The sequence below is a fragment of the Phaethon aethereus genome (genome assembly GCF_964289735.1).
Source record: "Phaethon aethereus genome assembly, chromosome: 5".
In the NCBI taxonomy this organism is placed as follows: Eukaryota; Metazoa; Chordata; class Aves; order Phaethontiformes; family Phaethontidae; genus Phaethon; species Phaethon aethereus.
Window position 1 is genome coordinate 67,969,510 of NC_138579.1, and position 26,457 is coordinate 67,995,966.

At 41.1% G+C, this 26,457-nt stretch overlaps 1 protein-coding gene across 1 annotated transcript in view; it reads right to left on the bottom strand.

Annotated features, from left to right (window-relative positions):
* Window positions 1–22,451, bottom strand: part of NAV2 (neuron navigator 2) — a gene marked incomplete at its 5' end in the record, with an annotated part of 428,748 nt that extends 406,297 nt beyond the window's left edge. Inside the window, one exon of the mRNA XM_082000504.1 lies at window positions 22,377–22,451. Coding sequence (XP_081856630.1) covers window positions 22,377–22,451 — 75 coding nt within the window. The remainder of the gene's footprint in view (window positions 1–22,376) is intronic.
* Window positions 22,452–26,457: the final 4,006 nt, after the last annotated feature.

Genomic DNA, 26,457 nt, shown 5'->3' on the forward strand with positions numbered 1-26,457 from the left:
TTCAAGTGCTTTGTAAATATTTCTGCAGGACTGTAAATACCCAGTTCAGTGGGGAATACCTGCATACATATCTGAAATAGAGAAACTAACACAGCAGTAAATAGAAAAAGCTATCTGTGTTACCCAGAAGTGCCTCTGTCTCACATGCTTGCTCACACGCCCATGATGCACCTACTCCGCACAATTAGGTAGTAGATACTAATAGGCACTAGCACTAGTTTAATTCTTACAGAGTAGCCCCAATGCCAAGTCCAGCTTCTGGTCACGTATGCTCATCAACAACTTGGTACCAGCCTCAAAATGCCTCGAAACACTTGGGTTTTTTTAAATGTTGAGACGTTCTAGGATTCTTTCTTTGTCAGCTGTCAGTCAAGAATGAGGAGCCAGGTTAGCAAAGGACCATGGTAAAGGCCAAGGAAAAGTACCAGCATTTGGAGAACTTGCACTCATCCGTTCACCCACCTCATCACAACCAAGACAGAACCAAAAAAAGCTCAAAATACCTTTAAGAAATGTGTTTCTCAAACTAATGCTTATTTATACTTTGAATAAAACACATGTACTTTAAGATTATTTGGGGGTGATAGAGGAGGGAGGGTAGAAAGAAGACTGGGAAAAGCTGTTCCATGGTAAAGAAAGAGTTTCTTCATCTAGATTTGTGAACCATCAACACCACAGCCCCTTGAACATGACTAGCTGTGACTATCTACCCCCTAGCATCAGTATCAGCAGCTATATGCCTATTCATCTCTGTCCTGGGGTAAACATCCACAATATACGTAGATTTTAGATATTCAGAGAACACTGACAGTCCCACATCATGCTGCCTTTTCCCCCCAGGAAATATATCTTCCACTGGCTGCCAGCAGAATCACAGTGATGCAGGGCTACACTGTGATTGATCACACTCTCCTGCATACCAAGAGAGGATCTCCTAATGATGACAAACCATACCATCCTCTCCACAGTGGAGGACATCACACCACATCCGTCAAAGTATACCTGACTCCACAAAAACAAGTTGAACATGGAGACCACATCTTAAAATGGGAAGTGTGATAGGTTCAAACTCCATGAAAAGGATGTCAAGGACAGCAACACCATGAAAGGTGTACGTTGGACGGGAAAACCAGGACTCCCAGGATGCTATCACATACACAAGCAAAGAATCAGTCAGGAAGAGGCCACGCCAAAAGACAACAGAACGCAGCAGGACTATGTGTTTCCAACATTAATGCCAGGTCCCCTGTTTCCAGTTTCTTTTTACCTTAACCTTTAGCTTCAAATACCCTAATTACTTACAGTCCTTCCTTGACTACTACAGTGTCCTGTTAACATTTGTACTCACAAGCTATTGCTAACATCTTCAAACTTATCTTCTTCATCAGTCGTTCTGGATTTCATATGCAACCCGCTACATGAAAATAGCTGTAGTCCATGATAAAATTTTATCTATTTGTGTTTACACAGAGGACTATTCATTTCACATTCAGGATCTAACATACAGATAAGCTTTACTGCAGAGGCATAACTGGGAAAGCTCGCTAAATAAAAGACCTCAGGGTGCCAAACCAATTATATTGCTCTTGCTTGTAGTTTTTTCCACCAGCAAAGCTATTTTCACTCCTGTGAGGAGAAACAATTATTTTAACTTGACAGTTGGAGTGACTACAGTTACAAAGTTTAAGAGCAGCTGAAGAGATTTCTTGAATTTGTGCATTTGATCTTATAGTCCACAGTTATGGCATAATTTCTCTTCGATAAGCATAAAAAGACAAGAGTAAGTAGGGCACTTACCCTGCTTTAAACCCCTGGTGTGCGAAGAGGAATACCGAAGGTGTTCCAAATTCATAAGTCAGCCCATATTGGAAATAGAATAAAAATGCACAGCAAATGCACAAGTCTAGTTCCAACTAGGAGTCCCTCCCACAGAAGAAACATTTTTGATAAAACTTGGATCCTTTAATTACCTTCAAGGCCAGCCCCTGGTTCCACAATCACAATTACATGGTTAATTATCAAAAGAGTGGCAGTTTCATCTAAAAGAGACATCCAGGCAGAAAGAGGTGTCTTATTTTCCGCTGGGAAGAGAAAATCCTTCACACATGGGGCAAGATGATGCCTTACTCCTTGCTGGGGGCTGAAAAAAGTGTAAGCTACTACAGGTATTTATGACATAAACTGTAAAAAAAAAAAAAAGAAGCTACAAGTAAAGACACTGCACACACATGCATATAAATATAACTGCAACAAGAAAACAAGCATTGCGGTAGCCAGATAAATTACTCATGCAGACCAACAAAAATCCAAACGCCCTCTGGACCTCCCTTAAGTATCAGGCAGACCCTTACATAAACAGTAAATCAATGTTATGGCACAAAAAAGGTCAGAGGAAAACGTGCCAAAACGAGTCACCCACATAGGTTTACTTTCCAAACTGTTATTAAATAATGATCGTTGACATTACTTTCCAGGTTCTCCCTCGCCTTCAAACGGGCATCTACGTATTTTTCGATTTACAGGAGGAGCACGCATACACCCATTAGCAAAACTATTAATGACACTGTTAGTTTGTTTCTACAGCTAATGATTTTGTGCTCAGACCACAAGCTAACACCGAAAGCAGAAGACCCAGTAATCCAGTCAGCCTTTATGCTTTTGCCAACACAAGCAAGAGAAATACTCAGGAAAAGCAGCACCCAGCAAACCCTGATCAACCTCAACAAAACCCTGTATCAGCAGGCACAGAGACGTAACTGCTTGAAAATGAGAAAAAGTTACTGAAATCATACTCTTTACCTTGAACTGCCTAAAGCAAGAAAGGCTTACTCGAGAGACACTTCTCCAACTTGGTCACTTGACCTAAGTGCATTTATACAAATAGACTTCTAATGAAATTGTGAAGTGTAAGATGACTATAATAAGACTTACTTTAACCTTTTAAACTTTGAGTTCACTGACACCATGACTGAGCTTAATGGGACACTTAGAAGAGTGAGTATTAACCCAAACCTTCACACTCAGTGATGTTCTCAACGACCACTAATACAGCTGGTGCTAATATTTAAAATAAGGGGTTAATTCAGTGTAGCAGGAAGTTTCAAAACTTTCCCACATACTTTTGGGAAACCACAACCAAAACACCCCACCATAGTCTCTAAATTAAGTGCAAGTGAAGAAGAGGTCATAGCATGCCATCATTGCATTTCTTTACAAAGGTGGGCTCTGCTGCATGTATGCTTTTAGGACTGATCCTTAGATCTTAAATAAAATCAACAGAAACAGAAAGCCTCAAAAAACCAACAGCACAGCAGAAACCTATGAAAACCATCTTTAAGGACACTAGATTTCCTTACAATTTGTGGGGAGGAATGGGGCAACTGGAGCATTTTTCTATTTTTAAGACATAGTAGCTTTCTCTTAATTGTGTATGTGGTTTACATGGCTGGAGATGACTGTCTTCCCTCAAAAGAGTGGTGTGAGAGATTTCAAAGTACAAACCTAAGTGGCAAATGTGTTATTTTCACTGCAACTATGACCTTTAAAACAAGTATGTATTTAATTACAGAGCAACTGTCCAAATCTTCTAGTGACACTTGAATGAGGAAGCAACAAGCTAAGATTTTTTTTTTTTATTTCATTTTATTTTCTAAAAGCTCATTATTTCTTCCAGTATTTGGAACAGCTGGTAAAAGTAATCATTTGGCAAGGTCTGTCAAGGGCTGATAATAAAAGTGTATTTGCTATGATAGATTACATACTTTAAACCAAAACGAACGGCTGAAACATGCAAATATTTATTAAAGACTATGGGGTTTTATACCTCCATGTTGTGCAATAAATAGATATTTGTGTATACACACCCTCACCACACGCATCAGTTCACTGTGCTGTAAACATACCCCCTTCATTTTATACTTCACTATTTAACTCTGAGCAACCTGATCTAGTTGAAGACGGCCCTGCTCACGGCAGCACGGTTGGACTAGATGACCTTTAAAGGTCCCTTCCGACCCAAACCATTCTATGACTCCATGACCCATCTTCATGACCCATGCATGCTTCCACTGCCGTGCCCAGGCAAAGCTGCATTCCAGCAGCCTGCCAGCCACATCTGCAGGTACCTGCACTCCCCACACCCTTCTGCAGTCCTCCAGCTCCCAACTCCCACCCAGAGCGGCATCAATCCTACTGTGGAGGCAATCACGGTTCTGCCTCAGATATGAACTGCAGTGCTAAGGACACACACCACAGTTCTGTGTAATACTCATATTAGTTGCTTGTTACTCTCTGTGTCAGTAAACCACACATTACCTACCACCCAGAAGATCTCAATAAGTAACATATTGAGCTTCTATATTTGCATGAGAAAGCCCTGATGTACACATCCCGTACACCGCCCGGTTAGATTGTTATGCTCCTACATCCACGCAGATACGGACAGCCTTCAAGACCTGTTTGTGTTGTTTGAAACGCTTTATGAGGTCAGGTAAATCAAGTGAAAATTCAGCATTTTTTTCTTCTTCTAGAAAGCCACTGTTTTAATTTCATCTTGGAAATCAATTTACACAGGCCAAACAATTTATGGTGCACAGAGAAAACGGACTGCTTTGTAGTAGGAGGGAAAACATGTCAGAAGTTTCACCAGAAGTCATGATCTACTGCGGAAGAGAGAGTGGAAACCGTATCCAGGAGGAATTACTGCAACCGCTGGATGGGCTCTTCATTCGACCGCGCTAGCGGAGGCAGGCAAAATGGGGTACTCGGAGCTACATATCATTAGCGTTATAGACGGAGACCCTTGCAGGACCCGGTGTAAGGAGAGCAGCAAGTGTGGATAACAGCCACGTGGAAAGACTGTCCGAGCATGCAGAGGGGAAGACTGAGTTTAGTCACTTCGGCACCGCTCCATTTTGCCTTAGGCTCCTGCCACAACAGCCACCCTTTCAGTTTCTGGACGATACCCGGCATCGAACGCATGGCAAGAAGCCTTAAGTTATTCAGAAAGTTGTCTCAGAACAACCTTCTCCACCTCTTTCAACCAGGATGGACAAGGGGCCAAATCTCACACTGGGAATGAGGAGTTCCAGCCCAAAAGAGGCAGCCCCGGCTCTACTGACATTTGTTGCGGAGGTTTTCTTTTTTCTGCACTACTGCAAATTCATCCAAACCTTCCAAAAACTGAATTTTAGGCTTCTACTCATACCTAAATGAGTATCACCAGACTGTTTGAATCAACTCATCCATCAGTGGAAGGTTACGAGTAAGATTATTTTCCTGCTCTTTTCAAAGTCCATAGAAAAAATATTTCTTCAGCAACATTCTCATCAGGAATACATCCTTGTCACACCAGCTGAGGACAACACAGTATTCCTAATGACACAATGTTTGGTTTGGAGCTTCACTACTTCGGATGCTCATTAAAAAGTCTGGCTGACTTGGATGTGCCACAAAACAAAATTTTTCAGATTATTTCTTGCAGAAAGACAACTTCTGTAAGCACATACTCAGCCTAGCTTGTCAGCCTTCCTTCCCTTAGTAAGTTCTAACCCCTCAGTTCTATTTTAATCAAAAAGAAGAATAAATGTCTCAAGACAAGAGGTTTGAGTTTCACTACCAAAACAAAGACCTAGGAAAGATCTCAGTAGAAGGCAGCAGCAGTTTGCACTGAAGATGAACGACCTTATTGATAAGGGAGATCTCTCTCCCCAAAACCCAAATAATTCCCACCGTTGAGCTTTAGATGGGAAATAATTCCATGAGAACACCCAGTTTTGAAAAGAGGCATTTCAGAGACAAAATTGTTAAGTGGGTTTTGACCTTTAAGTAAATTCATCTTCAGAACGTCGAACTTGACTTAACACTAACTCATCCAAACAAGCCAACCATTTTCACTTCAGCTGGAAGCACTAAGTCATCTCTGAAAAGAATGACTCCCTTTATCGCACTCCAGATAGCTTTACAGATATTTCCTGAGGAGGCCAGAGCTTTCCTTCAGGTAGCACTAAACTATGCAAAGGTGGGTTCACATCATGGTCAGACTGAAGGTCAGAGAAGAGTTAGATTGGCACAAAAAGCTGGTCAGAAGAGCTGCTTCCAGCCCCTCAACATACTGAAACTTTACTTAATAGTCATGAGCAAAGAACCACAATCATCCCGTTTCCCACTCATGCATATTTTGTGGTCGACACTTCTAGTGTTTGAAAGGTACACCTCTGGCTGAAGCCTTTTGCATAGGCACGGCGCATTTTCTTTCTATCTGGAAGACAACTTAACTGTGAACACTTTCAAAGTTAGCTGAAATTACTTGATGCAAAGATTAAGGGAATGCTGTCCATCAGTCCATAAACACACAAATTTTACTTTCATTATGAAACCAGGCTAAATGCACTTACAAGCCTGCCCTCTTGGACACAGGACCCTGACGCATACAGAGCGTCTACTAGGCTTAAATAAAAAGACATAGAAAGCATAGAAAGAAGAGCTAATTAAGGTCTGATGTGGTTGACTCCTTGCCATTACCTACCCATGGAATTACAGGTATCAACCTATTGATGGAATTCAGAGGTTCCTTAAAAAGCCTTATTTCAGACTATTTATAGTCTTACACCTTGTAGTAATGGTTACACTGTGAACCTGAGTAGCAACCACCACAGATCAACTGATTCCAGACAGGGTCCTGTATCTTTATATACATCATCCTAGTATTTTCAATGCTGCTTAGTCAAATATTCCTTCTCATTACTCAAAGGTCTAAAATGAGGATCCAATAAAACCAAAACACAATTAAGAAAGGATTTCAGGGGTAAAGGTTTTATTCTAATCTCAAAACATCCAATGTTTGCATCACGCAGTATAACAGATGGCCCAGAAACCACTTTTTCTGGCCTTTTCCTAGCAGCCCACAACCCCTGGCCCTGTGCCTACACTAGACCTCATCACGAGACAGAGGTGCCAGGACTGCACGTTAAAGCAGGAGAGAGCAGCCACAGAATCTGATGGAGAACCTGACGACAGTACATGATCAAAATATACATTAATTGATTAAACCTTCAGGCTGACTTTCAAAATGCATGTTCAAGGACAAGTCATACAGGTTGTTCTTGACTAAGACAGGTATTTCAGCTACCAACCATACAGGTTAAGCAAGTAGAAAACACTTCTTTACCTACCCATCTACTGGCATTTCCATTACTCTCTCACCAGTGTATATTTTAAACAAACTCGTAGTAGTAAAAGGGATTCCTTTAAGTGGTGAAGTATGAACAATAATGCACACAAACTTCGCTATTAGGAAAGCTGCCTCTAGTGCAACCATTTGAATGCTCAAATTGGCAATAGATACCGTGCTTATTTTCATACCCGCTCCTTGAATTCACTAAGAAAATACTTAAAAAAAACCTGTCAGAATCAATATCACAAATTAGCAATTCTCTATCTGATAGGGAATCTTTTCAACTGAGTATGAATACTTCAGACTAAGCTATTGACTTGAAAAGGCTAAGAATAGCAAGCCTAGGATCGCATTCAAAGCGACGTGACCATCGTGCAATCTGCCAGCACAGCACAATAGGCCAATTCTGGTTTCCAGATCACTTTCACACTTGTTCACCTGCACAACAATATTCATCGCTAAGCATGTTACTGAAAATTTGAATATTTCTGATGGAAATATTTACTGTTTTGTGTCTGATATTCATAAGACTTCTCATGTTATTCTGTGCTACACTGCTGGACTCTAAACTCTTAATTGCAAGTGAGAGACTGCTGGGGAAAGAACATCTTCGGAAATGCAAGACTGGAAAATCCTAGTTTATGGAAAATATTTTTCCTATTTGCATACTAGCTGGTCTTCAGCAAGCATCTGCTCAAATCACCGTGCATCTCCTTCCTCAGTATTATCTACACATACTTGAGGATCTAAAATGGCCAGGATACTTCAAGTACAAGTTTAAAAGGAGCAAAGAGCAAAATAAAGCCCTTTATGGAACGTCTCAAATGAGAAAAATCCATTTTTCTTTAGAGTGTATTAGCATAATCACAAGACCTTACTTTTGTTAAGCAGAAAATTCTTCTATTGATCACACAGGGAAACTCATGGCATAGCAGGAAGAGTGTAACTGGGACATATGAATTCCAAGCACCCCAGGAAATAACACAGGCCTCAATATCACCACTGGCAGACTCCAGTAAAACGCAAATTATATTGTGAAGAAGACTACAAGCCCCTTCCCTCCACTGAAAACCAACTACAACAACAATTCTGCAGCTTTTCCCATTTCTTTCACTAGTTACTGCTCTTCATTGTTCAGGCTTGGACCACCGAAGTAGCGCAGTGTAAACACAGCTAATCTACTTCATCCAAAAATCAGAAAGAGTATGGCCAGAACTACAGCAAGCCACAACAAAGCTGCTCTGTGCCAAGCTTCTTGCTCCTCCATTTTCATTACCTCAATGGAGAGGGAAGCAACTGAGACAATTACTCTTACAAAAATACAAGTGCATCTTCACGGACAGAAAGAGTCAGGCAAAACCACCACCTCTTATTTATGGTTTAAGTGTGCTGCATACCTTTCCACAAAGAAACAATGGAGTCCCTTTCCCAGAGATCTTACCATCTGTTTAGGAAAACGTAAGGATGAAGGTTGTGGGATGTAACAAAATGCAAAGATACAAGCTGTTAAGGGTGACTGTTCAACAACTTAATACAGCTTTTCATTCTCCTTGTGTGTGTGACTTCTGAAATACAGGTCCGAGCCAAATACTCAGTATAAGAGTGGATAACAATCTGCATCATTTTTAGTGAGACCAGCATATTGTTTCTCTGCTGTTATCGTGTGTCTGCAAAACTAACTTGTCCCAACTGCGTTTTCGCTCCATGTGGCACAAGATTTGTTACTCAACAGCCTTTCCTTTCCAAGGCTGCAGTGAGAAAAGAGAGGAAATTTATGTCATTCTTCTTTGTCATTTGCAATTCTTTATACAAAGTTTTTCACTGTGGTGTAAATTCTGTTTAAAATAAGTTTCAAAAATTATTTCCTCCGTTCCTGTAGCTCTACGCCAGCATATATCCCAACCTACAGCAACTCTAGAGCAAACTTTTAGATTATGTCACCTTCAGTGCAATAGTCGTAACAGGCTCAAAACACTTGAGAGGAAGGAACAAATGAAAGGCTTTTACGCAGCCACAATCCTCTCTCGTTGAACTTGCATCCCTCCCATCACCATCCCACTTGATCTAGTTTTACTGAAATATTCCTGCATTTTCTCTGTCTGCCCCTGCTTTTATCCACAGCTTTTCCGAATAAGAATCTCCACTGTTCCCGAGCGAACAGATATCTCCATCCCGCCTAACCACTTACATCACCCAAGGAATCATCCCCTTGATTGCCTTAACGGTACATTAGCAGTTAAAAACATATATTCTACCACTTAAGCTTGCCTGCCTGAAAGAGCAGATGATGCCCACTCAAGCAGCTTTTCTACCCTCAGCTCCCCCATCAATTTCAATGCAAACTCCCCACAGAGAATGACCTCAAAGGCTGGGCTCCTGCAAACATTTATAGCATAATTCAACACGGTTAATGAAGTAACCATGACACAAACCAGAAAGAATACCAGTTAAATATGTCAGGCCATAGCCACATGAATAGAAATTAATATATACGCATAGATACTATCTAAATCATGAAACAACTACAGGCACCACATTAGTAAATGCTGCAGCTGTAGCAACATAAAGAAAACCTTGAATCCTGAAAGGTGAAGACATTTAACAGACAATTACACAAAGCAGTAGAAAAGCTACTGTTAACTTCCTTTCAGGAGAAAACCAGTGTGGAAAAACAGCATAGGTGAGCAAGCTTACAGTTCAGTTTCTCTTGAGTAGATACGCTGAGGTACAATCTACTTAAGCTTCAGGTTAAATGCCATCAATAAAAAAAATTATAGCAACTGAAGGAAGTGTAGTTACATGAAGGGTACCCAAGTATGAGAATACTACCCATCTTTTAATTTCCTATCATCAGTTTTACACTTTTCACACACTCCCCGAGATATAAGTGTGTAGTAGTGGGTGCTTATCAGTACACACACTGGCAATTTCAAGCAGTTTTGTCTACAAAAAACAAAATTTGAGCTGCAGTCAGTAAATGCTTCTAAAAATGAGATATCTTTATCACTTTATGACTTAATATTAAAAAGGGTATATGAAGCATCTAGTGATTTAAAAGAAGATTTTCTTCCTCATAGTGAAATCCTTTAAAAATATGTTTTGCTCATATGCTCCTATTTCAGTCACTATACACGGGGAAACTTATAGAAATGAACCTAACAACCCAATCCTCTACTCCCAGAACTACATAAAAATCATACTGCAAACTACTACTCATATCCTTGCTTTTCCAAAAGCAATACTCAAATTATAATGTGTGACGTGAATTATATTAGCTCCCTAAAATTAGATATTCTTTTCCCATTACCCAAAGAATTGGTATTTGATGCAACGGAAGTGTGCACAACACATTATTAATCACTGTCAACAATGTGAAAGGTTGCAAAGATAACTACTCATCATTATAGAATCTGGGCAAGTGGCCAAAAAGAAAAAAATCCATGGATATTAAGTTATCATCAATGGTTATGAATAGTTTTGGGCTCCCAAAGTTCAACACTCAAACATCTGACATACTGCATAGATCTGCCTCATGAAAGCCTTGATTTCAAAAGGCTTTAACTGCACCATGCTCTCTGTTAACACAGCATATGTGGCAATGCTTTATGACTGACAATGTACTTGGATTGTCGGCACACACTAAGTTACGATATTGCAGTCTAAGACTCGATTTGGAACAATTTGCTGAAGTGCACAGTCATGTTTTCATCTCAAGCATCAAGGATGAAACTAACCTATTAAATAGTCACGATGTTGGTTTATGTAATCTGTGACATTATCTGCAAAAGAGAAGACACTATATTACAAATGAAAACAAATAGTCTCGATCCAGTCATTAAACAGAAATATAAAGATTGACTGTTTTCATTATTTAGACACCACCAAAAAAATCCCAAAATTGGAATCCACATTCTAGTTTAGGAAGAATGGATAAGAATATAAATTAACGGTAATAGTGTAAAAAGCACTAGACTACTAAACTTAATTGGCAACAAAAGATATCACTAAAGTTCATTATAGGAATCAACTTGCAATAGAATAATTTCAGCATACATTCTCTTTGAGAATACAGTCAGTCATTCCAAACTCCCAAAGGAATTTGGGTGTGATATCTAGGCATCCTTTAAGTTGGCTAAAAACACATGCGAGCTTTAAGGAAACCTAATTACATCCTGTTGTACCCTCCAAGGACGACACTAACAGTCTTTGTATTATCTCTCTTCAAAAGGCGCAGTCCCAACTGGTCGGCAAGGGCAGCAGTTACAATCCGCTCTGGAGCACTTCATGCAGCGTGAGGTTGTCAATAGTGTATATCGAGGTCCATCAGGGACTGGGGGGTTGTCTTCCTGAATTCGGCGTGCGTCGTGGCCAGAACAAAGGGACTACTTCCCTCGTCCTCTGTTTGGGAAAGCTGCTGAATCTTGACTGGTTTCCCAGGACCCCCGAGGCAGATGCAAGCCTGATAAACTACTAGGTAAGCGAAGTAAAACATCTACCAGCATTAACTGTGGTGCACACAGCACTTGCCAGGGCTGGGAAAGAAGAGACACTGTCCTCCTCTAACCACTCCCTAGCTTAGATTCCCCCACTCAGAGAAGATTCACTGCAAAAAAAGAAAAATAATGTTTTTCTGCTCTAGATATTTGAAGTACACCCAGTGAAACGGCTTCCTATAGACGTTGCGATTGTAACTTCTACTGGCATCCTGCTTTTGTGAACTTCAGAGACCTTTACTCCCCCAGCCTAAATCATGAATATACGAAATTAATTAGAGGTTTACTTTGAAGGCACCTAGTAAGATAAGCTAATGAGCATTTTTAATTAGTTTATACATGCACCTCTTCAAAGAGATTCAAAACACCTCGGACCAAAGCCTTGATCATGAAGAAGTCCTTCTGCACTTCACAGCCACAAGCTTTTACTGCACAGCAAATGTCCTTTGTCATGACCCACCACCTTAAGGCAGAAGAAATGCAAGGGAAGAGAGAAGGAGGGAGGGAGAGCAGTTACTGTTCCATCATCTGTGGCAACTCGTACAACCGATGCAGACTCAAGAAAGCAGTTCAGCTGTCCTTGCTCCCCCGGAGCACAGGGCAGCAAGAGAGCGGGCTCGCCTCCGGATCGGCGTGTCAGTTCTCTCAACGCATCTATCCCGCGGTCGCCATTTTCAGAACACATCCAAACTCTGTGCAGACAGGAATTGTCTATATTTCAATACACAAATGAAAAGCCACCTATGGAAGAGTAACAGTCATTTACAGGCTATATAGAGCATATTTTGCGGTTTTTCTTAGAAATAAGGACAAGCATATATTTAATTTTTAAGCTGATTTCCTCACGACACGAACGCTTTCATTATTCCTGCTTTTGTATTGCTTGCTTTGTGTTCTGGTCTGCAAGACTAGACCAAGTATTTCTCACCATTCATTAAAATTATCCATTTCCAACTTACATTTTACTTTTAGCAACACCACCAAAAAAAACCAAAAAACCCACACCAACACTGCAAGGACTTGCAGGAGCAAGAGAAAAAGCAAGAACAAGCCACAGCTCTCCTCCACCTTCCCATCCTCCACCACCTTCCCATGCTCCCTGATCCTCACATCAGCCATGGACCTTGGAGCCACATTGACAAAAAGCCACCAGGGTCCATGCTGCCAGCCAGATTCACTTGAAAAGAATGTCCCTCAAAAAAAAAAAATTACCTTATTCCAAGAGGAATTTTTTTCTTTGTTTGAACTCTTTCGTAAAGCTCCAGAGATGCCTTTTACTATTGGAACATACACAAGTTGAGTCAGCTACTGCAACCTGACTGCAGCACTTGCAATTCAGATCCTGCGATAACCATGCAGTGAGCAGGGGAGCTCGGTTTTGGTTTATACCTCAGCACTTTATATATTGCTCCTGAAAAGCTACATCTTCCCTCTTGTTATTTCTGATTACCACAAACTAATGTTCTACTCTATAAAGAGATATGCTTATACACACAGAAAAAAATTCTAATAGCTATAAGCTGAAAATATATTACCTGCAAGTCAGATCAAGACAGATTAAGTACAGAAGATCATCGACAAGACATTGTGTTTATGCCGTTATTGATTACAATGTATGGTAAGAAACATGAATTTTCTGCTAATGTCACTCAACTCCATCACTCAGAGGTCCCGAAATGCTTTGTGAAGTGAGTATTATCTCATGTTATAGATAGGAGAGACCAAGAGGCTGAAGTCTTTCACATCACCTTCCGAACTCCCGCCACAAGAACAAGTTGTGGGCTGGGAGAGCGAGGAGGACTACGTAGATTTTTATTTGACACCTTATCTATCAACAGTATTGCCTCCCAAATTACATGAGCCACAGTTATGACATTATCATTACGCAGTATGTATATTCTGGCTCATTTTGATTCTGTCAAAGCATTAAAACAACTTCACTTCAGATTCAGCTACTGTAAATGCAATGAATGACGTTAGACTACCCACCATCAAAATTTTAAATTCCAGCCTCTTATGAAAACAAGCATCTGCCTATGTAGGACGACCTTTGTCTGCACATGCTTCCATCTATTTTCGCAATTCAGTGTGCTGTACTGCACTTGAGGTTCATATGTAGTTTATACAAGGTGAAAAATCTCCCCCATGCTCAACTTTCACCCTCTGCCAGCTGGTCTATTATGTCATATCATTAGAGTGTAAAAAGGATGCATCCATGTATTTATTTTTCCCACCTAATAAATGTTTATGAAGATTTTAATCCAGTCCTAACACATACTTACTATAACTAATCTTTTTATTTAGTCAAGCATCTTGAAGAAAAAAGGAGTCTGAAGACAGGCTTCTCCTATTGCCGAGCTTGAGCTCCAGAAGTCAACCTATTAAGTGAAATGATGCAGGCTTGGAAGGCAAATTTAAAAAAAAAAAAAAAAAATACCAAACAAGAAACCAGCACACAAGATTAACATGAGTTTCGCAGCAATGAAGTGCAGTAAGTACTTAAAACCTGCAAAAATTACATGTTTGAAAGAAAGACCTCTTCTGGTGTTGGGTGATGGTTCTCATTCACTAGGATGTGAGCTATCAGCCTAAACATTAAAGCACTATTTTATGCAACTAACAGAGCTGATGCAACTTTCACTCATTTCCAATATTTTATATTTAGTTTGATCAAGGCGAATAACGACACTGTTCTTTCCATAACTGAACTACCGCCGTCTAGTTTTTGTTTGTTTTAACATTCATATGGTGAACCAACAGAACAAAAATGGAACTGAAGCCCAGTTCCTGCCCATTTCACAGAAAAAACTAACTACAATCCAACTTTCCTTATCCAAAGTCTACCAATTCTGTGATCTAATTTCTATCCCCTCTTATTTCTACTGTGTTCACAGGATTTGCTTAGCTATTTTGATTATCACAGTGCTAAAATGAACACATTTTAAAAAATTCATTACCTTGTTAGACATGATACAGAAAAAAAAATTCAATCAAGAAAATGTGGCATTTAAATTGGAAAAAAAAAAATCAAAGGCAGACACTCAATATAGGCAACTCTGTCTGCCTTGTTGCATTTTTGGAGTAGTTGCATCAGATGCATATTGTTTATCCAAAGCAAATCCTCAGAGTTACTGAAGATCTGATAGTCACTGCTGTCATCACAACGAAGTGAAAGACTTCAGAAAATAAACTGCAAACTGAATGCTTGCAGCGTGTGGAATTCTAGTTTTCCACCTATAAATGAGTTTGTTTTCACAACAAGCTTACCTTGTCTCTATTGATTTCTCAACTTACTCTATTATCAGATCTCAGAAGCTACTCCCCTGGCCCTCAGCTCCCTTGAATACAACTCTCTTGTGGTGCAGAACACTTTAAAAATAGCTACACAAGTCTGAGTACATATTTATTACCATCAATGTGCAATAGCCTCAAGAGACATCCACGCATCGTATTCTGTTAGCAAGAAAGGGAATCATAGTCTTCAATACTGTGCTATCTTTCCTAATGCTGCAGGGACAAGCTAATTTGTAAGCTAGCTCATACCTTGCTAAAGGATGAACAAGTCAAAACACCAAAGACCATTGTCTCGCTGATTTTTACCGCCACAGGAATGTTCCAGGAGCCTCTCAGACTTCCAAAGACAGGTCTGGTTCCCATCAGAAGCTGCAGTAAGCCTCTGAAGAATGGGAGAAAGGTCTGGCTATCTACACCGGCTCCACCTCCCCTCCGACGGTATACACATGCCATTTCCACCTCAGACTATGGTTCCCTGTCATATCCAACCTCTGGGTTACTTCGCATTGCCAGAAAGAGAGCAGAAGCAGAGTGAACTGTCTGAGGGGCAAAAAGCTCAGTGCAAGAAAAGGCAAGGAACTCATACATGTAGCGTCTCTTCCACTTTTTCTCTGACAAGAAAAGGGGAATTACTACCTGATCTAGAAAACATGAAGAATAGTAAGATACTGCACAAGGGGATTCCAGGTTGGGAGAATAATCTAAGATAACTTCGTCCAGCAGTCTCCTACCAGTTAATTTAGAATTAGATCGATGTAACCCTGAACAATTTTAGAAGAAAGAAATATCAGCTTTCATCTGTAACACATCTGTTTTGCTACTGGGTTCTGTTACATTCTAAATATTCCTTTTAGCAATCCTTTGAAAATAAATTATGAACTTGAAAGCATACACAGACATATGATGCTTTTCAAAGAGAAATACATAGCTAGGAAACACACACATTTCTCACACTCACCAAAAGCTCCTTCATCTGCCCTGAAACCTACTATTACAGGGCCAAAAACTGCACCAGTAAATATGCTTTAAATTATCTGTAGTACTGGATCTACACCTCAACACAGAAATCTAATTTCTTTGTTGAAGAATATAATACAGCTTTACTGCTACGGCAAGTTGTCACTAGTGTTTCTTAAAGTTGTCATGAACTGCTGTAGTATGCAAGCATAAATAAATCTATACCACATCTGTCACTAGACTATAATCAACCAGAAAAAACCCGAACACTCAGCACCTAGAAATAAATACGGACAAATGCCTGTCCGTCTCTCCCTAATGCCTCCCTTTCTGAACGACCCTCGAGGTAAGCTTAGCTTTGCAATATGCCCTAAAATTAGCAAATAAGTCACTATTATCACAGAAACTATTTCCTTTACACTTCTTCCCCCTTCTTCCCATTCTCTTTCCTACCAGTCCCTTCCCCAGCAACATGAAAACAGATAGCTGACCTCAGGGATATCAAATTTGCTTCCAGGCACAGACATCATGAGAGGCAACATCTGACTGTCCAATATGAGTTTCACAGCTATTTAGGTTTGGAAGAATTTAATATCATGGCCCACACATTATTCCATATGACAATCACTTCAAAGCCAGAGGCTAGCCATTTGCATAATAAACATTCTTCTAAAGAGGTGTGCAAGAAACTACATGCTAATGAGATCTAGTGGATATTATCTGAAAGTTACACTGGCTTGATAAAAATAATTGAAAACACAACCTCTAATGGTTACCTACTCGTACATTTTATGTAACAAACTATGAGAAACACCGGCCCTATTAAATAAACAAAAACACATAGGACTAATTTTTGTAATACTGAGTCACTTGAAGAAATTCAGTAATTTACATTGGACCCTTTCACACGTACAAGGACTGCAGGAGCAGGATGCCTTCTGAAGCTGCACATCAGGGGACATGCATCCTACGGCACAGGAAACACGGGTTTGCTACATCTCAATCGCAGAAAGAGTGAGGGAAATACTGCCATTTCTGCTAAATCGCTGTAAAAGAAGGGAAGGATAGATGAGGTGCATTTCACAGCTGGAGAAACAGTTCTAAGAACACTTTGGAGTCTGACAAGTCAGAGGTAAATTTTTTCACAATCCAACCAGTAACAGAAGAAAGTCTCTTATTAGACAAGGATTTCTCCCTAGTACAGTTTGATATAAAAATGCATCAGGCTTTGCCTTTGTAACATTAGAAATTCACTTTATTTCAAAAGAAGTGTTCTTTATACTATAAGGAATATATAACTATACAACACAGCACTTCCCTGTATTGACTACTTCAGCCTTTTGGTTTCATTACCTTTGAAATTAGATTGATGAAGCTGTTAGGATCCTAGCTATGAAATTCCTCATTTATACCGCAGGATGTGCAAAACCCGAGTAACAGGCTCACTCATACATCAAGGGAGCTGCAGCACCGAGTCCAGCCTCGGAGCTCTCACTCTTGAGCCCACACTCACCAGCCCCAGACAAGGAACCCCAGAGCCAACTAGAGAGGACAGCATTCAATGCAGAATACTACCCCTCCGTACAACCCACTGCTGACTGCAGATTTCCCACAGAATCAAGGTGCCTGGCTGAATTTTAAAATATGCCACCTGATTTATGACCATTAATACTTGTAGCTACCCAAGGTAAGATAATCCTATCTAATGCCTTGGGGTTTAAAGCCCGTTGCCAGCAGCAGCTCGAGGAAGGGCTGGATTCCTTCCCTCCACACAAGGCAACCAGCTGATGCATCGTATCGTTGGGTTTCTCTCCCGCTCTGGAACGGCGGCTATCGATCAGTGCCACAGGCAGCCCGGCACAAGCCGACAGCCTGCTGTAGGATTTGTCCGAGCAGATCACACCAAGGTACTCAATCTACCATCAGAGAAAAGGGGGGAAAAAAGGCAGTTTAAAACGACGCGCCGTGTTGACACACACATACGCAAGCAGGGAAGCTTGTGCAGGCAAGAGCCGCGTTAGGGGCATCTTAAATAAAGGACTCGTCAGCGTTAACCCTCACTCCCTTGGGACTAGAAATAATAAACTCTGCAATATCGTTTGACACAGTTTCAGCATACAGAAATCATTTCTACCTGATTTTGTACAGTTCCACTTCCAATTATAACTGTACTTATCTGCTGTGTAAATACTTTCCCATACAAGCATTTTCAGTGGCACGCTTTCCAGGAACAGTAGACTTATCAACAGTCTTAATTACAAGAATGAAAACATAAACCCTGTAGCTGGGAACTAAAATCTTAAGAGTTTGTTATGTTTACAGACGGTTTTTAATATTAGCAAAATGAAGGAGAAATCATGACATTTTCTCAGTTCTCTTGCTCAGTGGATTTTTATTGCATTTCTTTTTCCGTAAAAGCCCAGTTAGTTATATTATCACAACACCACATAGCAGCTTGCTGTAACTTCATAAGGTAAGCCTTGCTGCAAGTAAGTGGTTTCACCTGAGTGCTTTCACACTAGCTCAACACAGCACAGCACCCATCAGATGCATTCATGTCTCAGCACAAAAATCTACTAATAAATATGGTACTCAGCCAACGTCACCCCACTTTAAAAAACACAAGTTCTCAATATGAGAAGGTTAATACATGCGAGACCACTAATGCTCTTTAAACTGACTTTGATAGAGAAGTAGAAGTACAGTATCCTCATGCAAGTCTGAAGTGTACCAGTAATAACCCAGGAAAAACATAACACAAATCAAAGAGAAACCTATAGCCTATGGCTTCGGTCACGTGTATCACGACAACCATTTCAATAAAAACAAGTCAAGAGAGAACACAACCCGTGAAAAAGTGTTAATCTGCTTTTAACAGTATAAAACCACAACTGGCACATTCTTCAGTCAAAAAGAGATTAGTAAGTTTTCAATCAAGTAGAAAGAGTAAGAAAAAACCGCTAAAACACACTATTAGAAGACCACCATCAGTTCATCTTCATGAGGTCCAGTGTCAGATCCACTATGCATCTCTAGGTAGACTGAACTGAAACGTCAAAGTCCAGGGTGACAATTTTTCTGCAGTCACAAAACCCCCCCAAAACCCACAACAGCAAGCAACCGTCTATAAGGTGCAATATTAGCATGTTGCTTTCGGTGCCACTGACAACAAAGACAGTCCTTCCTAAAGCCTACCAGCCTAACAAGCCGGGTAGGCACATACAATTTCTGCTGATCTTGTCATTTTCAGCTTTTATTAGAGCCAAAAGTTTAGCTAGACAACAGAGCACATAAAGATACAAAATGCACATTTCCAGAGATCCTTCCAAAGTCTAAATTAATTTCACAGTTCTATTTTACCCATCCTTCAATCAAAGAGCGTTCATTCAGGCATAACAGAAGACACTTCTGTCGCCATTACACATACACGTTTCTTTACCATATCCCACTCGCTCAGAGCTACTAATCTGCATGAGAAGTCAGGAAGAGCAGGAATGAAGGATGGAAATAATTGAGAAATAGCCATTTCACTCATCATCATCAGAAAATGCATTTAATCAGAACACAGGGCAGTACTAAATTTTTTTCATGAGAGGATGATTGAACTATACCCACCTACATTATTTTAGCAGCAGTATTTACCTGCTTTACAGCAATTTCCTGAAGTCTCCTCTTGAATAAAAAAACACCTGAATTTACCGGTCATGAATGATCACCCATTTTTGGTATCAAAACAGTAACTTACTATAGACTTGTTGAATTTGTGTGTATCACCTATATCACTCCTGTATTTAAAGACTTCACGGCCAAGGTCATATACCAGCATAAAGCCTGCTCACTTTATTCACATTAGTATTAATGTCGGTAATCCTACTACCTTCAGTTAGTCCACTTACATGGTTGTTAAACCTGATCAAATTTTTCACTCGTATATTAGAAGTCACATGGAGTTTGGCTATGTAATTCCCACTAAAGCCAGTAAGTTATGTAGATAGATCGATGCTATCCCGAACGTTAAAACTAGAGTCCTCTGAAATTCAGCCTGGAAAGCTAATGCAGTGATGAGTGAAAAGAACCTGCTCCTACTGATTTCAGCAGTGTCAGACACAGACCAATTTCTATTTCTTGAAGATCAGCCAACACACAAAAAGCAAAACCCCATACCTCTAGAAAAGAAGCACAAATACTAAATCTTGCCTTGCTTTAATCAATATAGCTACAAAGTAGATACCTAGAAATACACTTACCAAAACAAAAAAAAAAAGCACATGAAGCTTTATTTCTATACCACAAATGCAAACTTAGCTTTCTGTATTTTACTTGGGAAAGGCATGCCAGACGCATCATTGATTAGTGTCTATATATAAACACACCAATTTCTTGCTGCTTCAAAAACACTAAACAGTTGACCAAGTCCATAAAATATATTGTCATAAAAAGGAGAATGTACTTGCACGATTTACAATGAACTCGGTCTTATTTCTTCCAGCACAAGGCTCATTTCCAATAACAAAAGTGTCTACTGATGATTCATTTTAACAGCCCTTGTTCACACACACACTTTTCCCAACCAGAAATCTCAGAATTTTAAGTGTAAGAATACCAAAGTTCATATCGCTATTGAACTCCACACTAACAACTGAATTGCATCAACGTTTTTATTCCACACTGATTTTCCACAGTAAACATAAGTCTAAGCAAAGCCCTCGTCAGGAACCTTTCCCTGGAAAATTCTATAGGAAATGAAATGTAATACTCTATTAAGACTTGTTTTGCAAACAGAAGTGAGAGAGATCACCCAAGCATGCAGAGTCATTAAAATGGATCTTACATATATCATTATAAATTTAATAATCTCCATGATGGCTAGAGTTCAAGTTAAAATGAATGTCAGCAAAGCATGACCAATTGATGTTATCCCAGCTGCCACCGAGCCTCACTTGGGGTTATATTATACCTTCAGAGGCCCCATATTACATGTGCACCAAATACCCAGAGCCAGGAACAGATGGGAGATGTAGGCTTCTATACCGATCACCAAGGAGAGACAGACATAATTGCATATTAATTTTGGTGTATCAGAACAATTACAGTCTACTTTGGTGTCACAGGTCCCAAATGTTTTTCCCATCATACCCTACATGCAGTATAATGTTGTATACTTAAGGAGAAAGAAGTGTACTAGCAGCCTCCAGAAATTAAGTCAATGGAAGGATTCTATTTCAACCCTTATTGATTTACTTCAGCCCAAAACGCTTCCTTTAAAAAAAGAAGGAAGACCTTGGCAGCTTATCAGTTAATAGATCATGCTTGGTGCAATTAAAATACATTTAGGACTTCTATTTGGTTCCCCAAATAAACGTTCCCTAAATGTCATTTCTCTCTAAGGAAACAGCTGCATTTTATCCATTTGCTGAAAGTTTTCCAGGCTGCTTAGATTTCTAATGGGGTGACAGGGAAACCACTTTTATTCTTCAGCAGACTTGATGAAATTGTGACACAAACCTCCCTCTCTCCAGAATTAGACAGCGCTGTTGAACAGCAAAATAATAGCTGACGGTTATTTTTTTTTCCAACTCACTTTTCAACTGAAATAAAAATCTCATGTATAAGCTACAGGAAAAAAGGAGCTCTCCACACAAAGCCAAACACACAGTGTTTTCTATCACCCATCAAATCTTCATGAAAAATGATATAAATGATTTATACAGTAAAAACATGTCAAGTTTTACAGCTTGACTGGTGCCAAGAAAACAACTTTAAAGTCTCAATTGTTCACAAGCTACAGTTTGTCTGTGATGGCAATTTCATTTAGGTCAACTTAATACACCAATCCATTAGTACTAAATAATACAATACTACCTTGACACACAGAACTTCCACAAAGCACTTGTGCAAAATAAGGTCATCCAGCCAACGTTCAGCATGTTCCACTGTGCATTTTGTTTTCTTTTAAGTCAAAGTCACATCTGAAAACTACAGTAAAATGTGAATGCTACCATCAGGACAATGAGGACACTGACAAGTGTACAACATGTTCAGCAAATTTAATCACCAAATCCCAAGAAAGCAATTTTTTAACCTAATGATATCAACAAAATATTTGAAGTTGCAATATAACAATAACCTGATTGGACTCAGTAAGAATCAGTATACCTCATGCACACATTAAGTTTCTTCATCAACAACTACCCAGAAGTCTGGGGATTCTTCCCTTATTTCACTCGTATTACAGTTTTGCTTCCCTCAGCTCTTTGCTCCATACATTGCAACAAGCCTGAAGAGAAAGACAAACTTCTTTTTTTTTAAAAAGCATATAATCAGGAGAAGATATCTACAGCTGGCTAAGCGTAGCAAGCAGCAACTGCAATTGATAAAAGAGTTGTAAGGAGCTCTTCTGCCACTCATATCTCATCCAGCAATTTAAGCAGAAAGTGCTTGCGCCTTTTGTCACTTACCCTTTTTTGATCTTCCAGTCCATGTGTCACAGGCTTTCTTTTCTGATGTTGGCTGGATTCAGAGCCAGGTTCCATTTCCCAGCTAAAAAGACTCTTCCAGCCTCTTTAAGCTTTCCCTAAAAATCCATAGTATGAACAACAACAAAAATCTAAAAAATAATTTAAAAAAGGCAAGAAAATTCCTTCAAACCTTGTCCACGTTTTTCATGATCCTTCTAAATTCCTGTTTGCCATCACTGCTCATTATCTTAACAAGCAGCCATTCTGTGAGCCTCTATATCCTATTTTAGCTCAGATGAAGGTTTCCATTTACTTGCCTTACAGAAGGACGACAGAGCTGAGTCCAAAACCAGTAGTTTGTGCCACATTATTGCTCCATCAGCAGCCTTTTCAGTGCATTCCTGGCACGGATAATTTATATGTCAATAAAGGTGTAAATGTGCATTTAATCCACTGTGTTGATATTATCAGCATCCCTCTCTTGGGCCACCTTCTTCCCATAAATCAATGTAAACACTTCACAGTGATAATTGCCTTTTGCAAATCTAGCAGGTGTTAATTACGTAAAATCATCCATGCACGCTTGTCATCTTCTTCTATGTATTCAAACAAATACCTAAAAGGGGGGGGAAAAAAAAGCATTTTTACCAGCCTGAAAGAAAACATAGCCACTGATACTCTTTGCACACCATCAGGAAGCACGAGTCAGAAGCGATACAATAATTACGTATTTTGTACATACGACACTCTTCATCCAAGCCTCTCAAAATGCTTTGATGCCTCTTAAGCGTGCTACCTTGCTTTTGGGACTTCTTGCACAAAAACACCCCAGAACAACAGCATTACGTATCAGTCTAGCCTACTGCAATGCCGACTGAAGCCTACAAGGATCAACTCAAAACTCAGTCTTCCAGGGTTCGAGTTCTGGCTCTAAGGCCGAATTCATTATTCTTCTGGGGTCTCTCACCCAGGGATCTTTCTCCACAGTTGATAAGATTATTGGGTGCCACCTCGCAAAATCCTGGGCACAAGAATACGTTAATGAACAGGTTATATTATTACTGGAGAAAGAACGTGGCACCTGAAACCGCAGGTTAGCGACTCAACCACCTTAGAATATTGTTCTTTTTGTACTGAGGAGCACAGATTTACTACAACAGAGACAAATCATTTCCCAAATTAATTTGTAGGGTGGGATCAATATCAGCAGGCTTCAATATCCAGGCACCAGAAAAAGCACATTTAATAAGCTGGATTCCATATCTAAAAAAGCTAAATATTCTATCAATTTTAGCGACCTTAGCTGAGTATGGTATGGGACTACATATTTCACTGCATGCTGTTAATACAAACTCTGGTCATGAGACAAGCAGCAGAAAAATCCAACCCTAAGGGTCCTATGTAAACAAAGACAATAATAAAAAATAAAGTCATCCTAATAATCAGACGTTCTCCCCTCACTAAAGGATAGATAGCATGAAAAACCGGTTTTCTGTAAACGTAGTAGAAACTGGGTATCGGCACCCCACTCGCATCCTCCTACAAAGCTTCAGCACTACCTCAACTGAATACCCGAGTCACATATCCAAGTTAGATAAAGGGCAGATTTTCGGTCAAATGCATGGACAGGTTTGTGCTACATGGCGAGGTCCCTCGTTATTCCAAGGCAAAAGTCACAAGACAACAGGTAGGAATCTGCTTTTGCCTATTGCTTCAAATGCTCTTTTACTGCTCCTCACCATGAAGCGGTAGGTCATTAATCCAGTTCTTCCTTCAGCCCAGAACAGGAAAGAACGCGACTGACTGCAGTGATGCTGCTACGCTCTGCCATTTGAAAATAATCTGAACAGCACATTAACAATTCTGTAGAGAAACAAGAGGTTTCAAATTTTATTTTGAACCACAACTTCCTCCTGATGTGTGATTTCACACCTGCTGATACCCATGTAAATCCTAGAGGCAGCTTGAAGGCAGTAAAGGGCCTTTGACCTTAGCAACAAATACCACGCCAAAAAAAACCCAACTTTTATAAATATCCTTAAGTCCCACCGACAAAAACTTTTTCCCTGCAGTGATTTCACTGTGCTGTGACACATGAGACTGCATCAGTCACATCGTGTAATGCCATGCTGGAAAAGCATGACATAACCAGTGCAACTAAGGACAACGTCTCTCTGCACGAAAGGTCTCCTGAACCGGGGCGGGGGGGGGAAGACTAAGTAGTGCAATCTCTCTAAAGTTTCCGTGCATTCGGTATTACAGCTTTAACCATTGTGGAACCAAAGAGACTCTCTGGGGAAACATGCAAATTTCTATTTGTATATAGTACTTAGTATATGCCTGTACCCTGAGAGCACACATTACTGGATAGTTACTGGGTGTCATTGCATGAGTTAGCTACATTAAGATTTATGTTAAAAAAATAACTATATATTAACAAGAGAAAAAATTTATCCTGAAGCGTGAAGAACCGTTACACTCCAATCAGCCACAAAACATTTTAAGTACCTAGATTGAATTTATTCTTATTCCCTCCAACAAAAATAAGTTTTACTTTTTATCTCTGTACATTCCTAATTGCAGAGATGGATTTCTTAACAGTAAATTGGCATTAAAAACAAAACAGAAACAAGAAGAAGAAAAAAAAAAAAGTCAGGTTTGCTGGAGAAATCACCACATCGCCATCAGAGATGCTAAAACCAACAAAATGCCAAGTGACCAAACAATCTCTATTACCTCATTTTCCCACCACTGCAACAGCCAGAAGCCCCACTCAGGCTCTGGACCCTGTTGGGCTTCGTAGTGAAAAACCCCCATGAGAAAACAGCTTTAAGAGCTCAGAGCCTAAACCTAACCATGGCTTAAGCATATAACCGGTCTCCATGAGCCTCAGATGAATTAATATTCTTCGATTTAAGACTTAAGGGCTGTAACTGGATGCGTCCTACCAGGGTCCATCCTCACACACTGCCCCGAAAGGATCCACACCTGCACAAAAGGTCATTCAGAAACACCTCGCTAGGGAGCCAGATGCCCAACAACGTCTCCTGGTCGCTATTCTTGCATTAAAAGCAAAGCAGATAAACGCAACTTCATTTAAAAGAAAAAATAAAATAAAAAAAAAAAAAAAAGCGATCTCGCATTGCATTCCCGCAATGGACTGCGTTTGAGAACAACCAAGCCAGCCACAGCGTACCGGCGGGTCTTTCCCCACGAGTTTGTTCGCGTTTTTACAGGGAGAACGAAAGCACAGCAGTAAGTTTCCCCCGTCTCCAACGCAGCCCGAGACGAAAGACAAAACCCTGCGGGGACACCGCCACCCGCGGCTGGCGTGGGCTCCCCGGGAGGGGCGCGCTCCCAGCGGACAACAACAAATAAAATAAACCAAAATGATGATGATGAAGAAGAGCAGCAGCACCCGCCCGGCGGCAGCCCGCAGCGCGGAGCGCGGGCCGGCTCCCACCGCCGCGGGCTCAGCCCGCCCAAGCGCGCCGGGCCCTCCGCGGAGGGAGCGGGGCTGGAGCCCCGCCGCCCCCCCACACAACCCGGCCCCACACGGCCGCGCCCCCGCCGAAGTTGCGGCCCCGCCACCGGCGGGAGTGGGCGCGGAGGGGCCGCTCCCGCCTCGGCACGGCACGGCGTGCGGGCGGGGAGGAGCCGCTTCCCCGGCGGGGCACAGACTGGCTGCCGGCCCCTCGGCGCCGGCAAGGGCGCGGGGTCCCGCCGCCCCCGCCCTACCCCGCCCCGGCGGGCGGCGGCTCTCCCGCCGCCGGGACAAACTTTCGCATCCCTCCTGCGAGCCGGGCGAGCTCCCCGCCGGTACCTGGCGCTGCTGTGGGGCGGCGGGCGGCAGGACGCGCTGCTCCTCCCGCGGGCCGGCGTGCCCATACGCCCGGGGCAGGGCGAAGGGCCGCCCTGCGCGCCCGGCTCCGCTCCGCTCGGCTCCGGCCCCGCCGCTCCGCGCCGCCGCCACCACTCACTCTACCGTTGCCCGGGCAACTGCCTCCCGCCCCTTCGCCTTGCCCCCTCCCTTCTCATAACACCGCCCCTCGCCGGCCAACCGCAAGGGCGCCCGCCGTGC